At 47.2% G+C, this 18309-nt stretch overlaps 1 protein-coding gene and 1 long non-coding RNA gene across 15 annotated transcripts in view; one reads left to right on the top strand and one right to left on the bottom strand.

Annotated features, from left to right (window-relative positions):
• Pfkfb3 (6-phosphofructo-2-kinase/fructose-2,6-biphosphatase 3) overlaps positions 1-18309 on the top strand; it is an 82642-nt gene that overhangs the window by 42249 nt on the left and 22084 nt on the right. For 7 of the 14 annotated variants that reach the window (NM_001177752.1, NM_133232.3, NM_001177754.1 and 4 more), the window contains exons 1-2: positions 9733-10198; positions 17795-17920. In NM_001177752.1, coding sequence (NP_001171223.1) covers positions 10123-10198; positions 17795-17920 — 202 coding nt within the window. In that variant the 5' untranslated portion in view covers positions 9733-10122. Of the gene's footprint in view, positions 1-9689; positions 10199-10242; positions 10995-13369; positions 13490-17794; positions 17921-18309 lie in introns of those variants that run through there. The other 7 variants (NM_001177758.1, XM_006497367.1, XM_006497368.2 and 4 more) reach the window with 5 other exon arrangements.
• Gm52500 lies at positions 5364-9813 on the bottom strand. Its single transcript, XR_003953759.1, has 3 exons — positions 8317-9813; positions 7547-7669; positions 5364-6197 (listed from the first exon to the last, which is right to left on the bottom strand). It is a non-coding gene; the product is annotated as a predicted gene, 52500 (long non-coding RNA).

Genomic DNA, 18309 nt, shown 5'->3' with positions numbered 1-18309 from the left:
GTTTTACTGAGATTTTTTTTTTTGTCTCCTTTCTTTATACCCACAATTTTTATTTCTCAAATCTTCTTATAGAGCAGATGATAAATAAACACATTTTGAATTCTCCTGACCTCTTTGTAAAACATAAAATCCTTCACTAAGTGAATGCAAACTTTTTTTTTCTTCTTTTCAATTTTTTTCCCATTTTTTATTAGGTGTTTAGCTCATTTACATTTCCAATGCTATACCAAAAGTCCCCATACCCCCCCCCCACCCACCCACTCCCCTACCCACCCACTCCCCTTTTTGGCCCTGGCATTCCCCTGTACTGGGGCATATAAAGTTTGCAAGTCCAATGGGCCTCTCTTTGCAGTGATGGCCGACTAGGCCATCTTTTTTTTTTTTTTATATATATATATAATAAAGGAGATGTTTATTGGTTTTGTCATTACCAAGGAGGCATCTCAAAGATGAGGAAAAGGGACTTCAGGGTGGATATATTTCAACCAAAATGCCAGAAAATATCAACAAAACAGAAATTAATTTGAAAACTTGATTTTTTTAACTAACTAGTTCCTTTTATTTTTGCATTGTCAAAAGATTGTCAATGCATGTTCTAAATATATGAATACTTTCATTTTCTTAGTATAATCCTAAAATCTTGGAGCCCATGCAGTGCAGTGCGCTGCTAGTACTAGGCCATCTTTTGATACATATGCAGCTAGAGACAAGAGCTCCGGGGTACTGCTTAGTTCATATTGTTGTTCAACCTATAGGGTTGCAGTTCCCTTTAGTTCCTTGGGTGCTTTCTCTAGTTCCTCCATTGGGGGCCCTGTGGTCCATTCAATAGCTGACTGTGAGCATCCACTTCTGTGTTTGCTAGGCCCTGGGATAGTCTCACAAGAGACAGCTATATCTGGGTCCTTTCAGCAAAATCTTGCTATTGTATGCAATGGTGTCAGCATTTGGAAGCTGATCATGTTCTTTCTAACAACTGGAATTACAGATGTGTGCTTGCAGCTGGATTTGTTTTCGAACCTAGAGTCTGTATGCAGTTCAGCTTGGCCTTGAACTCATTATTCTCCTGTCTCAGCTTCCTGAGTGCTGGGATCACAGACATTCACCATCATGCCCATGTATCATTCTTGTTATTTTGCAGCAGGGTCTCCTGTATCCCAGGCTAGTTTCAAACTTATTGTGTAGCAAGGATGGCTTTGGACTCAGAATCTTTCTTTCCTCCCCTCCCAGTGCTGAGATTACAAGTAGGCACACGAGATCTGCTTGGTATTGTGCTGGGAATTGAACCAAGGACTTCGTGCATGCTAGATCAGCACTCTACCAACTGAACCACACTCTAACCTCCATTGCCCATGCCCACTTTGTGAGCCATCATGTTCCAGTATGCATCACCTGCAGCTGTTTCTTTTTTAAAGCTTGCTCTTAGAGGTGAAGACTATATAGACACTTGATTGTCTCCAAAGATCTACCTTAAACTTAGGCTCAACCATCACCACCCCTCCCACCTCAAAGACTACCCAGCCTCTGCTCTACCCCAGTGTTGTGTGTCAAAACCTTTCCTGTGGAGATACAACACATACATCTACTCACCCCAGATAGGGAACATCCCCACGACAAAGCAAAGTACGGACGCTACTTACCGAAGTCCAACTTGGTAAACCAATGAGTTCTATTGGGGTTACTTCCAGGAATATGACAGAAGGGTTACTTACAGGAAAAGAAACAACTCAAAGACAGCTGCATCATCAAAGCCTGTCCCAGCTTGGGTGACAACTCACAAAACTGGGAACCTGGAGCACACTGTGCACAGCCTGCAGGCAGCTCAACTGGCTGGAGAGCATCCTTTCCAGATACCTCAGTTGACCTAAATCTCTTGCAGGAAGTTCTGCTGGTTTCTGCTTCTTCCAGGCAGCTAGTCTGGTTCCGGAGTCATCTTTGGCCATGTTTCTCCTCTCAGAGTCTTTTCTGCAGCTCAGTCTGACTGTCTGGGGGTCTTCTTTGCAGCTAGACTCAGCTTACTGCGAGTAAGGGTTCTAGGTGGGTGATGGGGGTAGCGCTAGGAATCTGATTCATTTCAGGGAGTTCTTGAAGAGTTCTCCCTGCTTAAGGAGCTCCCCTGAAGGATTGAAGGTTTTAATTTTTTTAAGAAGAGATTGATTTATTTTATTTATATGAGTACGTCGTAGCTGTCTTCAGACATACCAGAAGAGGGCGTCAGATCCCATTACAGATGGTTGTGAGCCACAATGTGGTTGCTGGGAATTGAACTCTGGATCTCTGGAAGAGTAGACAGTGCTCTTAACTGCTGAGACATCTCTCCAGCCCCCGAAGGTTTTAGTCTTGTCGGAAACTGTTACACAACACCTGGTTTTCTCGGACATCAATGCAAATTTCATCCATATATGTACATACATGTCATATGCAAAAAGCAACGCTGAGGTCAACACATGCGATCACTACCCCATGAGTTCTGTGTTTGTGTGTTTGTTTGTTTGAGGCAGGATCTATGTAGCCCAGGCTGAATAACCTTGAACTCCTGATGCTCCTGTGTTTGCTCTGGAGTGCCCACAATACATACGTGTGCCACCCCCACCCCCCCCTCCACCCCCACCCAGCACCATGGAGTTCTCTATTGCCACCCTGTCAAGTCCAGCCTCTCGTCATCAGGATCTACACTAGCTAAGCGACAAACTGAGTTATCACTCATTTATAAACATTAAAAAAATTTCAGCTATTAGTGAGGCATGGCAGTGCATGCCTTTGATCCCAGCACTCAGGAGGCAGAGGTAGGCAGGGCTCCAGGACAGCCTGGTCTGCACAGTGAATCCCGGACGGCTGGGCCTACACAGTGAGACCCTGTCAAAACAAAGAACAAACAAACAAACAAAAACAAAACAAACATCAACAACAAAGCACTAAAACTATATCTCTTTGTTTTGAAATAACTATAAACTAACTCAGAACAGTTTGCAAAATAGTACATGGAATACCATGACCTTTTTGCTCAACTTCCTCTAATGTTGACATCTTAGAATAAAATATCAAAATGAAAACTAGTTGGGAATTATAGAATATTGTGCTTTGGAGAAGCATGAGTATTCTGAGTCATATGTGTGTGTATATATATATATGTATTGTCATGTATTATAACACTTTTTTGTTTGTTTGTTTTTAAAGACAGGGTTTCCCCATGTAGTCTTGGCTGTCATGGAACTCACTTTGTAGACCAGGCTGGCCTCAAACTCAGAGATCAGCCTGCCTTTGCCTCCCAAGTGCTGAGCCAACCTCTGTTAGAACAATTTCTCTGTGTCTCGATGGGGTTAAGAGCCTGACAGAGGATCTTAAAACCTTCTCAGTGTAATGTGACATGTAATGCTGCACATAAGACACCAACAGAAAGCTTTTGTCCCAAGGAACTGAGCAGAATGTCATTTGTAAACAAGACAAGGCTTGCCTAGCATGGTAGGACATGCCTGTATTCCCAACAATTCAGGAGACTGAGGCAGGGTCTTGAATTCAGTGCCAGTCCGGTTTGCATCTCATGAGCTAATTTCAAAATATAAACCAATACCCAGGGCCTGGGGTTGTAACTCAGTTGGCAGAGTGTTTATTTCTTGTGTCTCAAGTCTTGGGTTCAGTCCCCAGCACCACATAAGCTAGACATGAAGGCACACGAGCCCGTAATCCTCGAACTTAGGAGGTAGAGGCAGTAGAACCAGGAGTTCTGTGTCAGGACTGGAGAGAAGGCTCAGTGGTTAAGAGCACTGGCTGCTCTTCCTGAGGACCTGAGTTCAAATCCTGGTATCTCCACCTGTGAATAAAAGCCATCTCTAACTCCAGGTCTGGAGGATTTGCACACAGAGGGTGCACATAAAAGTGTTTTTTTTTTTTCTTTATTGAGAGAGAGAGAGAGAGAGAGAGAGAGTGTTAGAGTTCAGTGTCATCTTCAGGGACTATGGAAAGTTCCAGGCCAACGCTATCTATATGACGCCTTCTCTAAAAACACCAATTAAGTAAATGAATAACAGTCTAGCCGAGAGTGGCATGAGGAAGATTAACCCTGTCACCCAGCACTTGGGGAGCCAAAACGGGAGAACTGAGAGTCACATGCTCGCTTAGGCCACAGAGTGAGATGTGCTCTCACAAAAATCAAAAAATTTAGGCTGGAGTGTTGGCTCAAGAGCACTTGCTCAGGCTGGAAAGGTGGCTCAGTGGCTAAGAGCACTGACTGCTCTTCTAAAGGTCCTAAGTTCAAATCCCAGCAACCACATGGTGGCTCACAACTATCCAGAATGAGATCTGATGCCCTATTCTGGTGTGTCTGAAGATAGCTACAGTGTACTTACATATAATAATAAATATATTTTTTTAAAAGAGCACTTGTTCTTGCAGGGGTCCTGGGTTCAATTTCTAGAACCCACAGGGTGGCTCACCACCCTGTGTATATTATATATTCCTTTAATATTTATTTATTTTTAAAAAGATTTATTTATTTATTTTATGTATATGAGCACACTGTAGCTACTTCCAGACACACCAGAAGTGGGCATTGGATCCCATTACAGATGGTTATGAGCCACCATGTGGTTGATGGGAATTGAACTCAGGACCTCTGGAGTTAACTGCTGAGCCATCTCTCCATCCCAGTCCTTTAATATTTAAACCATATATTTTATATTTTTACCTTTTCAGCTTGTTATGCTTGTTTAAAATGCTCTTCCTGAGACTTAACCAGAGAACAAAGCCTATGATGGGTGTTTCAGAGACTTCCTTTGTCAATGTAATTAATCTGAGTCTCTTTACCTTAGTCTCAGGCAGATTCTTCAGGCAAGGGCAAAAAGTAGCCACATTCTTCACCAAAATACCACAAAAATCATCTCTAGGTCACATATTGAAATTCTCTACTGAAACCTCTTGTATTAGATCCTCGCTATTCAAATCACTCTCAGTAATAAAGTCGTCCGTATTCCTACTAAGATAGCCCATTAAGCCCCATTTAAAGCTTTCCCCTGCTTTCCAAATCCAAAGTCCCCAAATCCACATTCTTCCAAGCAAATGCAGGGTCAGGCCTATCACAGCAATTCCTTAGTCCCTGGTACCAACTTCTGTCTTAGTTAGGGTTTCACTGCTGTGAACAGACACCTTGACCAAGGCAAATCTTATAAAGGAGAAGATTTAATTGGGGTTGGCTTACAGGTTCAGAGGTTCCATTCGTTATCATGAAGACTCCGGGATCATTGCAACATCCAGGCAGGCATGGTGCAGGAGGAGCTGAGAGTTCTACATCTTCATCTGAAGGCTGCTAGCATTAGACTGGTGCTTCCAGGCAGCTAGGATGAGGGTCTTAATCCCATACCCACAGTGACACACCTACTCCAACAAGGCCACACCTTCTAATAGTGCCACTCCCTGGACCAAGCATATACAAACCATCATATAGCAGTAGCCCTGGCTTTCTTAGAACTGGCTATATGGACTAAGCTGGCCTTGAACTCAGAGATCCACTTGCCTCTACCTCCCAAGTGCTACTAGCGAAGCTTTCTGATCCTCTTAGTCCCTGCCTTTTTGTGGTCTAGCCTACAGTAGTGGTCCTGCATGACTGGCAACTTCAAATTTTTTTTTTTTTTTTTTCGAGACAGGGTTTCTCTGTATAGCCCTGGCTGTCCTGGAACTCACTTTGTAGACCAGGTTGGCCTCGAACTCAGAAATCCGCCTGCCTCTGCCTCCCGAGTGCTGGGATTAAAGGTGTGCGCCACCACGCCCGGCTAACTTCGAAATTTTTAAAAAATATATACATACAATCTATGAGCTGGTTTTGGGAACCTCCAATGTCATCTGGGCAGCTACCCTCAAATCTCTATTTCCATTCTTAAAGAAGTCATATTTTGTGACTAAAAGCCATCTTGGGATGATGATAAAGGTTTGTTTATTATTTGGAGCCTTGCTTCACTCTCTCATACATGGGCTCTTTCAAGAGAGCAACTACTGACACTGGGTCTAATTAGCAACGTGAGACTGCTCACAGCTTGCCACAGCTTGTCCCCCCCCCGCCCCCCAGCTTTCCCTGGGGAGGAGGCACAGGCACCAAGGAGGTTTAAATGTTTAAGTCTAAGGAGCTGGTGTAAGAGTAAGGCAACGGAGTCACGTGCTGCTGCTGTTGATAACCACATCTTGGCGACTCTGGGAAGGACTTGGTGACACTGGCCAGAGAATAGAAACAAAGGTTGTGGTGAGAAAAACACTTCCATGTCCTTTTTGCTAAGGTTAGACCTGGCTCACTGAATTCACACATAGAGCACTCCAGCGTGTGTTAGGTGGGACATTTCACCCGGGGCAGCTTAACTGTGTCAGGTGAAGCTGAGTAACAGTCCGGTCTTCCTTTGCTTAGGGTTCTTCTCAGCGCTCTTGTGGGTGTGGGTGTGGGTGTGGGTGTGTAATATGACCACCTGGGAGGGACAGCGTTCTGCTGCTTGTGTCAAGTATGTGATCACCTTAACACACACACACACACACACACACACACACACACACACACGTACATACACACACACACACACACACACACACACACATGCACATACACACACATACACACACACACACACATACACACACACACGCACGCACATACACACACATACACACACATGCACATACACACGCACACACACATACGCACATACATACACACACGTACATACACACACACATGCACATAAACACGCGCACACACACACACACACACACACACACGGCTGGGAATGTCCCTCAGTTGGTAGAATACTTGCCTAGTATGCATGGAACTTCAGGTTCAGTCCTCAGCATCATATAAACCAGGCGTGAGGGCTCATGCTTATGATCTCTTGATGGTATGGGTTACATGAGACCCTGTTTCTAAAACAAAACAATTCACCCCGCACAAACCTTCTTCCTAACTGCCTTCCTTCCTCCTTGGTCTTTGACTCGATTCCTTGACCTTTCTAATCTCCAATCTTCCCTTCGCTCCTTCCTGTAGACAAGGGGTAGAGGGCTGTGGAATGTGGACTAGAATGCACAGTACTTTCTTTTGGCTTTAGCAGGGTCTAGATTGTGACTCAATCTAAAGGAAGTTGTCAATCAGTCCTAGTGATTGGAGTCACCTGGCTATAAGTCACCCGACTTAAAGAATGTTCACATTCTTGGCTGTGTCTTCTAAAGAGCTGAGTTCATAATATCCACCTGGGAACCTGGGAGTTAGTGAAGCCCTAGGGGACTGCGTTTGAGGTAAAGATAAGGGTGTATTAACAGAACTAAGGGAGGAATTGGAAGGATGTCTAAACAGCAAAGCTGAGGAGGAAACCTTTGAATGTAGGTGTAGCAAGGTTGGTCCTAAGGAGGATCATGTTGGAGCAGTTTTGCCTTCCACAAACACAGCTTTTACCTGTGGTTGCAAGCCGACAGCTTCAGAGGACCAACAAACAAGTGTGAATTCAGCTGTGTGCCTCACATTCCACCCTTTCCTAGATATCTGGAGCCCTAGGCAGGGTAAAGGTGATTTCCCTTTACCTACCTGGTAGCAGAAGTGACTGGAGAACTTAGTGTTTGTTCTGGGTACCCACTACATTGTTGACTCCAGGAAAGGAAAACTGCCCCATCTGAGAATGCTTAGCTGCCACCTGACTTGAGGACTGACCTTAAATCGAGAGATTTAAACATGATAAAAGAGAAATAAAAGATCGTTCTCCACTGGTACCATTCCCACCACGTTCTCCCTGGCGGTTCCCAGCAATCTGTTCCTAAGCTTTGACATCTGGCCATTTGCCTGGCTTGTAGGTGTGTGCAAACTCAAGCGGGCACCTGGGAACATGGCACAGGCCTGTAATACCAGGCTGAGAAAGGAGCAAGCTTGAGGCCGGCCTGGGCTGCATAGGAAAACTGTCTCAAACAAAGCAAAACAAACAGAAAACCTAGTGGAAACTTTACAAGCGTCCAGGTGCACTATGGTTATTGGGAGTCGGGAGTGGGGAGTCTCCTGGCAGGGATGCACTCTCACCCCCATCCCTTCCCCCTCCCCCTCAGCTTGCAAATACCAGTAAGGGAACCCTTCTGGAGACTACTAGATGTTTTCCTTGTCGAGTCAGTCCATTCTAATTTCAGGAGTGGAGCGAGATTCTCCCTTGGGCTTTCTAGGGTGTCACCTCTGGCATTTGCTCTCACTGAAGAAAAACAAGTTTAAATGTAATGCACCGGGTTTCTTTCTGAACAGCTGCCTGAGCACAGAAATCGGAAGGTCAGCAAAGCTGTCCTGGGGTTGGGGACAGGTATTGAGGAGGGTGGTACCGGAGAGCAGGGTGCAGGAATGGCGGTTAGAGCTGGGAGGTTCCCAAGGGCTACTCGCCAGGTGAGCTCCAGGTCTCCTAAGCTCGCCAGGCTGCCGGAGAAGGCAAGGCGGAGGCCCCAGGCGGGGCGGGCTGGGTTGGGAACAGAGCAGCTGCGCCCGCCGCCGGGGGGCCGGCGCCCTCCCAGCAGAGCATGCAGGACGTGCGCGACGTGTGGCAGCCTCTGCGCAGACTTTTCCACTGCAGTGTGGGGTTCCGCGAGCGCCTCCAATCACAGCTCAGCTTCACCGCGACGTGTGCAGCTTGCGCTAAGCAAGGCAGATCTTCTGAGCGGAGGCTTCCTTCGCTAAAATCACATTTAAAGTGTCTTGTCTCCACGGCCTCCCGTGCAGCGGTCCTCACCGAAAGATCCCTTAGATCGTCGCTGAATAAATGAACTCTGGCGGTTCAACGATTGCCTGTTATGCATGTATCTCCAGCCTATGCAAAGTGCAAAAATCGGAAAGGAAGCGAGGGCATGTTCACATCAAACAAAATATAGCCGGTGTGCTAGAGCGGGCGCGTGGGGGTTGGGTGGGTGACATGAATTTAGGATCTAGCTGTCCCTTGATAGTTACTTTGGGGCTCATAGTCCGGTAATGGGAGAGGGAATGGGGTCTACTTTTAATCACTACTTGCAGAAGGGGTATGGAATATGGCCCATGTTGAAAGGGAAAATAATACCAACCGCCCCCCGCATCCCAAAGTTCCTTTTCGGTCGAACCTTCCTTCCTTCCTTATTTATTTATTGCCCCCCTTCAAGCGCCAGGCACGGTAGCACTGAGTGAGGGGTAGCAACACTACCCAAGCATGTTTCCCGGGGATTCAGGAAAAGTATGCGCCCGTGCCCGGAGGTGGCAGTGTCAGCAATGGCAGGGGACATAGTGGGCGATAATGCACAGGTGTTACCAGGAGGCAGCTCTGACCTGCGTCTTCACTTGGACTGAGCCAGTCCCCAAATCATGTAACTATGGTGCATGGTGTTGGGGCTCCCACGGCTTGTAAGGCTGAACTGGGAAGATGCTTTTACATAGCTCTAGCTCTGTGTGTGTGTGTGTGTGTGTGTGTGTGTGTGTAGGGGTGGAGGACTGTCAACGAACCACATTGGACATTATCAGATCGCTGCTGCCTTCCAAGCACAGATGAGGAAAGTGGCTGGAATTATTTGGGGACTCCGTTCCTGTCTTGCGCCCTTAGGGAATAAACTTAGGGACGGAAAGGAGGACGAAAGAACCAGCCTGGGTTGCAGGAACAGAGCGTGCTGCTCTCGTCCACCCGCAGGGGGCGGCAGCAGGCTGTCTCTTGGCCTTGCCCACCCTTCTCTCCACGTGAAAGGGGGCTGGGACGCAAAGAATGCGGCCCGCCCCGAGGCTGACGCGCCGCGCTACCGGTCAGATCTTAAAAGGCCGGGCAGTGCGTGTGGCATCCCGACAGAACTGGAGAGGAGCAAGTGGCAGTGCTGGGTGTTGGGACCGTGGCTGTCACTGCGCTGGAGCATCCCTGAGCTTTTGAACAGAGCCGACTAGTCAGCAGTGCAGCAGCCGCAACTCCACGCCGCTCTCATCTGTCTCGTGTCTCCGCTCAGGCGATCCTTCCTCCGAGACTCCGCACAAAGCACATTTTCCAAAGCAGTGCAAGGGAGCGCCCAGCCGCGTGCAGGCGGACGCACCCTTCCTGTCCTTTGTTCCGGGGGGATCTGCTGCTGCTCTTCTCCCCAAGTCGGAGTCTTTCCTCCAGGGGTGGCGGGTCGCCGAATACAGCTACGAAGATGCCGTTGGAACTGACCCAGAGCCGGGTACAGAAGATCTGGGTGCCCGTCGATCACCGACCCTCGTTGCCCAGATGTGAGTGCAGGCAGCCACGTGGGGGGCTAGGTTGTAGATTGCGCCGCGTGCAGAGCCCGGCCATTGTGTGTGCAGCGGCTTTGTGCCGGTTCCCCTCTGCGGGAAGCGCACTCGTGCCGGTCGGCCCGGCCCGGCGAGGCGGGGGTGGCGGCCGGCTGCGTCTCCCAGGCTGGGCAGAAGGGGCGCTGTGGCTCCGGAAACCTCCTGTGTGCCCGGCCCGGCCTGGGCTCTCTGGGCCAGCGCCTCCCAGAGGCTGGAGAGACCTGGCTGCTCCGGAGTCACCCTGGCCGACTGCAGCAGGGGCGCGGCCGCCCACACCAACGCCCCCTTTTCTTTGGGTCTCCTCTGGTTCACGGTCTTTTTTCTTCCTCGGATCTTTGCACCTCTGTATATTTCCATCTTCGCCGTCACTCCCGTGACTGCAGATCCTTGGTTGCAGGGATGGTTTATGGGTTGGTGACTAGTGTTGTATTACAGACGCACTCGTTTACCCGGAGCACGGAATTTGCTGGCAGTTTCTCTTAGTGCCTCACCTGTTGCTGCTGTGAACGATTTGGGAAGGTTTCATTCACTTCCATCCCTAGATAGGAAGAGGTGCCTCTGGGAAGAGCGGATGGAATTGCTCTAAGGCAATGCTTCCCTCCCAGGCAGCAGGCCCAGGAGCCCACGGGGGTAAACAGGAGCGAGCTGCCCAGTGGACACGTTGCTCACATCACGTTTGTAGTTTGAGAATCTACTGGCAAAACTGGGAGGTGGTTTCCTGTCACCCTGGGACACTGGAACACCAGGCTGCAGGGTAGGTTTCTCTGCTGTCACGTTTCTCAGGATGGCCATCACAGGACATGACAGCTCTCGGAGCTTTGTGGGTCTGAGTCACTTACTGGTTTCCCTGCCTCCCTGTGGTGCAGTATGAGACCTCTAGCAGGTCTTCCCTGCTGGACCTGTGGGCTTCGGTGGAACTCTGTCCCCAAGACAGTCTCCTTTTCTTTTGCTCAAGTAAGTCAGAGGTAAGGGCTTGGCAAGGGTTCTTCCCCAAACCCTGTCAGACACGTTTATGCACCGGGGCCACCTTTATGAAAATGCCCCAGGGTAAAACCAAGCCTGTGGGACACCTATAATCTCATTACACTGTAGCTGGGAAACTAAGGTCAAAGAATCATGAACCTGGACTACACAGTGAGACCCTGTCAATAAATAATAATAATAATAATAATAATAATAATAATAATAAAAACAGGGAAAGTTGGTAAGTTGGTCAAATTTAGACAGCATGCTGCTTCTGGACTTTTTAGTCAGGCAGATTATAGCGTTTTCTATTTTTTAAACTGAAATTGGTCAAACAATAGGGCCTGGTTTTCTATGTATGTGTACAGCCATGTGATTGCAGAATACATTCTTCCCTTGTTTGGGTCTGAGAGAACCATGGCAGCTTTTGCAAGAACCCAAGTTCAGTGACACTGGCTCAGTGAAAGACATCACCGTGCAGCGGGGCCTCCCCCAGGCTGCAGACCCTGATCGCTAGATTCCACGAGCTTGCACGTCTGTCGGAGCTCAGAGATTTGCACAGAATTGCTGTTGGAACCATGTAGAGTTGAAAGCGGATGTGCCTAAAGCTGACAGATTAAGATGACCAGCTCGCTCACTTCTGGAATTCTTGTGTGTGAGACTGGTGTGTATGTGAAAGAATGTGTAGTCAGACACATTCTTTCACATACAAATATCTGCAGCCAGGGGTTTTAAAAGCATATCCGTATTTTAAATGTTTTTCCCCCCCTATACTAAATTTGGTTTTACTGCAATAGAGAAAATAGGTTTTTTTTTTTGTTTTGTTTTGTTTTTTTAAATAAGTTACTTCTTTTCTACTGACACTGGGAATCTTGTGGACAGACTGACTGTCTTTCCTTCCTTCCTTTCTATTTTTCTTTCTTCTTTCTGAGATAAGGTCTCCAGTGACCCTGGCTGGCCTGGCTTCAACTTAAATGGGATTAAGAGTGTGTGCTACCACACCCAGCCTCTTGTAGATTTTCACTCACCTAAATCTTTTTTTTTTTTTTTTTTTTAACTGTTTTTCAGAGCTGAATTGACTTAAACGTTCTATGATGTCTAGATGACAGTGAACTTGTGGTCCTCCTGCCTTCTCTCCCCAAACACTGGGATTATGAGCATTCACCTACTTGTCTGGATTACCTGGTGATGGACATTGAACCCAGAGCTTTATGAATGCTGGGCAAGAATGCTCCCAGCTACTGCTGCTGCAGTCCCAGCCCTGTGGTCTCCACATCAGAGGCTGACAGCCAGCTCCACGGTGGCTTAGTACTAGAGGGCATAGAGAAGATTGTCCAGATAAAACTAAAGAAACAGTCATAAACAACGAACAAATCCCAAAGGCCAGGAATAGTGGTGCACATAGTGGTGAGGGCCGGGCAGGTAGATCTCTGAGTCCTAGGCTAGCCTGGCCTCCATAGCCCAAGGATATCCTGGCCTCTATAGCCTGTCTTGAAATTAAAAAACAAAAGGACTGCAGGATGATATGTTTGTCTGAGGAGTGCAGAAATTGAGTGTCAAGTTTCTTTACCGACATTGTGATAAATGTTTCTTCCAAAACTGGAAGTGCCCATCAGTTTAAGCCACAATTTAGAGAGACATTACTGTATTTGCAAATGAGCTTAACTCAAACTGGCTTTCCTGTTGCCTGCACTGAAAATCTATAGCCTGAGACTTAGTTGGGAGTTGTCACAGTTTCCTCAGAGTTCCAAGGGATAGTCTGACTGCCCGGTGCAGAGTTGCCTTAAACAGCAGCTATCAAAAAATTATCTTAAAAAGTATTTACTCATTATTATGGGGGGCAGGGGGGAGGGTGGCACATGCCATGGAGTTTCTGTGGAGCAGAGCTGTTTAGAGGACAGCTCTATGGAGTTGACTCTCTAATATCCTTAAGTGGCCTCTAGCGATTGAACATAAGTCCTCAGGCTTGTAAGGCAAGCACTTTAACCCACAAAGCCATCTTACTAGCTTTCACCTTTGCTATTGTCCCTCAATAACATGGGAATAAGATGCCAGTTCATCTTGGATTATGATTTAGGATAGAATTTACATGAAGGAAGGTGGGTATGGAATTTAAAGGCTTACAAAGTTCTAACCTGCCTATGCCCAGCTGGGCATAGCTAGAACATTCATTCCATGAGAGCTCTGTGCAGTTCATTGTCACAATCAGTGTCTTAAACTCTGCCTTTGTCCAGGAAAGGAAAGGAAGACATGAAGAGCTGAAGATGTCCCAGATCCAAGGGGGTGGTGAGGCCTGGCTTTAAACTCTGTCCTGGACTCACTGAGTTGCATGTTGAGCACTGCCTCCCACAGTTATCAATAAGATACCCTGTCACAGTGTGTGGCAGAGATATGAGGTCCTAAAGTTCAAGGCCATTCATTGGGTATCAAATTAATTAGATATTAGGAGACAAAAGGTACATGGTAAGCAGTCCATGTACATTGTAACCATGAAGGAGAGGGTCTTTAAAAGATATATCTGTTATCTCTATTCTCCCTGTGCCACACATCCCAAGCCTACTCTACAGAGGCAAGCTCTTGTTATATTATCCCATCAGACTGGGAGGATGCTGCAGGTGGATCCAATGATGCTTTCATCTACTGAACAACCATGTGGCGTGTGTTGCCTTCTGTTGCTGGTATTCATTGTGTTCTGAGGGCCTGGCAGGTTAAGCCCATTTTCCGAGAGATCTTCATGTGGTAGTATACCTATAAGGTCAAGGTAGGTCTTGTTTCGCCCTTGGTTGATGGAGATAGAGTGAGGTGGTTCCTGAGGAAAGTCTCAGTTCCCAGGAGTGATGATGGAGCCCTTCAGGGTCCACAGCTGACCTAAATGTATCTATCCTTCCTTCCTTCCTTCCTTCCTTCCTTCCTTCCTTCCTTCCTTCCTTCCTTCCTTCCTTCCATGTGTTTCCCATGAACTTGTAGTTGAAGCATAACTCACATGCTTGCACAAAAGGATGATGAAGATGGCTTAGCATCCTTGTCTAGTGTTGATGTTTTGCAAAGCATCAGGTGGAACCGAGCACGGATGAGGTGTGGGGTATCTTCCACAGCAAAGCAAATTTTCGGAAAAGAAGTTGTGGGTATCAGGTGGTGGGATGTTTAAGTCAGCTGTATCCACACCTGCACTTGGCCACATGTTGTTGAAGATATTAATCACTTAATGGAGGAAGAAGAGTTGAAGTTAGGACCCAGGAGCGTGTTTGTCTCGCAACAGTGCTATGGTAGACGAGTACTGTTGAAGTTGGGGGTTTAATCATGCGTCAGGCTTTCTCTTCCCATAATTTGCTCTTCAGCCATGCTATCCTGTAGTTCACCAGCTGGTCGGGTTTCCTTTCTGTATAATTACCTACAGGATGCTGGCACATGCAGCAAGATTGCATTAAGAACTAACGACAGTAGGACTAGTATGTGAGTAAGCAGCAGGTCTGAGTTCAGTGGTACTCATCAATAATGCTGACCTCAAGTGTGTCCACCTGTCATCCTTTCCATCTGGCATCCAGAGCACTGGGCTCATGAGTATGTGAGCATATAAGCCTGATGACATTGTAGGTGCTGGCTCAGCTCTCCGGACCTGGTGGCTTTCTGTGGCTCTTACTTAGGGAACCATGCTTTGGGCAGGACTTTCATTCTGAATCTCCCAAGGGCGTGGAGGTCTTAAGACAATGACTTCTTTCCACTTAGATTGGCTATTTTTCTCATTGCTGAGACAAAACCAACTTCTGGGAGGAAGTGTTTATTTTGACTAGTTTGAGGGTTGGAGTTGTTGTGGCTGGAAAGCAGTAGTAACAGGAGTGTTAGGTAGCCGACTGCATCTGCAGTCAGGAAACAGAAAGATTTGAATGTTGTTGCTCAACTCCCTTCTCTTTACTCAGGCTTACCCACACCCATGGCATGGTGCCACCCACAGTGTGGGCCTTCCCACTTCAGCTAACCCAATCCAGGAACATTTTCATAGATACTGTGGGGTGTGTTACCATGGTGATTCTAAGCCTAACCAAATTGACAAATGGAGATGAAGCATCACACACATTCCAACAGAACATCTGTGTATTCCTTTATGCTCATTAAAGTTGATAACTAAATTTGCTGCTAAATAATAGAATAAAACAAAACAAAAAACCACCTGGTTAAAAAACCCAAATATTTATGTAAAAGGAAAAGAGGCATTATTTGTTTGTCTTTAAAAACTCTTTGTTGAGCTGGGCGTGGTGGTGCACTCCTTTAATCCCGGCACTTGGGAGGCAGAGGCAGGCGGATTTCTGAGTTCGAGGCCAGCCTGGTCTACACAGTGAGCTCCAGGACATCCAGGGCTATACAGAGAAACCCTGTCTCGAAAAACCGAAGAGGGGAAAAAAAAACTTTGTTGAACTCAATATATTGAGTTGGTTGGAGGAAGAAATAGCAGAGTTAGGGACTGGATCCAGGGAAGTTGTGAGATGCAGGATGAGGGGTCATGGTTGATGACTCTTTCTCAGTGGTAAAACTGTGTATGAAGAAGAGAACCCGAGGGCAGGTTGCAATAGGTGATGAGGCCAGGGAGACCCTGGAGCTGGGTTGTGAGTTTGAAAACGGTCTGTGGTAGCGATACTAGATTTATCTGGACAGATTCGTTCATCTTACCGTGCTGGGATGTCCGGGTGAGGGAAAGCTACGCTTCGTTTGGCAGCTGCTCTGAGCTCCTCAGCTTTGAGCATGTGGTAAGGATGAATGGCTTTTGCTTTGTCAACTAAGGGAGTGATCTAGGTTTATTTCATTGACATCTAGCAGAACTCTGCTGAGTCCACAGTATTGTCTTTTCCCCCTTCCAAAGTGTCTACTGCCAGCGGGATTTATTCCTACGATTAGTAGATCGACATAATCCCTGACCTGATAACTCAGTCAACTTGTACCTCTGAGTCCCTGACTCAGTTCCAACAGAAGCAGTCTATGCACACTAGCATATAAGGGTGCCTGTCTCCAGGCAGCTCTGGATGCTTTCAGTAGCAATGTCTCAGTGGGGTCATAAGGGAGGAAGAAGGGACCCATTGGCTGGAGGGACAGGAGCTTCTGTCCTCTAGGAACCTGTTCTTTCCAGAGCCTCTGGAATGCATTCATTGGGTACGTCTCTAAGGGCTGTCTTTCGCTTATGAATTCTCTTGTCTAGATAGCTTCACACTCGTCACCTAGGACCCCATGGTCAAGGAGAACACATAGCTCTGCTTCTACACAGACCCTAGCCTGCAGATCTAAAGCGAAAGATCCACGCTGGGTCTCCCCCTATGCTTAGCCTTCCCATGGACCTCTATCTAAATCTGACATCTGTCTAGATTGCTGGTACGACTCTCCTCTCTTTTCCTGCAGGCTGTGCAGCCTGTCTGGGACAGGAGAAGGCCAGCTGAGCTCTTAGCTGGCAGGCAGCCTCTTTGGCTTGTGAGCTCACTTGTCACCAGGATGCAGGAGTCGCCCGAGAGTCTCAGGGGCAAAGACACAGCCAAGGAAATGTTGGAACGTTAGTTTGTCTAGCAGGATTCCTTTGGCTGCTTTCTAAAAACCCACGTCCCTGATGCTTTGTCTCATTGTGATTCTAAGGCTATACGGGTCACTCATTCATCACAGGCAAGAACATCTCTGGGAGCCTGCCTGGGACTTAGTGACCAGCTTACTTAGGACCGTCTGACTGGCTATTACCTTGGCAGCCTCAGGCATCCCTTTGAACCTGGCATCCATCAGATCCTGGCAGCAGAATGGAGCGGGGGGGGGGGGGGGCTGGCTAGGAAGGTCGTGAAAGGCAGAGGCATGGTGCCCAGCCAGGGGGCCCAGCATTCTGGGTCCATGACCTACTTTTACTCGATAAGCTCTATTTAATTTTTTATTTAGAAAAGAAAGTCTCAGTGCAGTTTAGAAAATGTCTTCCCTCTTTTCTGGGTCTCACTCAAGTCTATTTCCTACCTGTTGGTTCAATTTACATGTTTAATTGGGAAATCATCTCTCCCCAACGCTAATTTTACCCTTCCTGGCATTGGGGTCCCATCTTTGTACCCCCATGAGTGCTCTTCCACCATTTTGTTAGGGATTGGAACACCCTGTCTGGGGCTCAGTTCCTCCCTGCCTGATTGTATATTTGCTTTCAGAACTACCATTAAACTGCCATTGCCAATATTACTTGAAAAGTAAGACTGAACTCAGGCCAAAGGGAGTGGCCATTAGGTGGGGTTGGGGTGAGGTAATCCCATTGGGTCATCAGACAGATAGCAGGGGCTTTGGCATGTGGAATGACATCATAACTTTAGAGCTATTCTTTTGTGTTGCTTTGAGACAGTTGCCCATTGTTGCCCAGGCTGGCCTGGAACTAAATGCGTAGCCCAAGCTGGCTTGGAACTCAATTGTGTAGCACAGGATCACCTTGAACACTCAATCTTCCCGAGTCTGTCTCCTAAGGACAGGGATTACTGATATGTGCCACCATCCTCAATTTTGGTCCTATACTTCAAAATATGTCTTTCGGTATAGGACTCACACCATTAAGTTTTGCTGTTTGATGAATGATCCCTTTCTTGATCTTTCCAGCCTGTGGGCCGAAGCTGACCAACTCCCCAACCGTGATTGTGATGGTGGGGCTCCCAGCCCGGGGTAAGACTTACATCTCCAAGAAGCTGACTCGCTACCTCAACTGGATAGGTGTTCCAACGAAAGGTAAGCCAGGTCTGAAGGCTAGTAGCAGGTACTCTCAGGCAGGGCCACTCCCAGCACCTGTCTAGGTTATGGAGTCTGACCTTGCCTCCCAGTTATCTCAGTTCACCTCCCCTTTATCAGGCTCCCTCTGGTGACCCCATTCTCCATGGGACTTTTCCTTTGAAAGTCCCATCAGATGTAACTAGCCTTCCTTTAGTGGCTCTCCTCAGCAGCTTCATGCTGCTTAGTATTGGTGACACTTCCCAACAAATGGATAGGATCTAGCATCCCTCGTTGTGCTAAGAAACTTTTTTAAATAATGATGCTTGACTCTAGATCTACATGTGATAAGCAGTGACTATTAAATGTGACTTCATCCCCATGATGGTGTTGTCAGCAGGAACACAACC

Source organism: Mus musculus, chromosome 2 (genome assembly GCF_000001635.26).
Source record: "Mus musculus strain C57BL/6J chromosome 2, GRCm38.p6 C57BL/6J".
Classification (NCBI taxonomy): Eukaryota; Metazoa; Chordata; class Mammalia; order Rodentia; family Muridae; genus Mus; species Mus musculus.
This window is presented reverse-complemented; position numbering and strand designations above follow the sequence as displayed.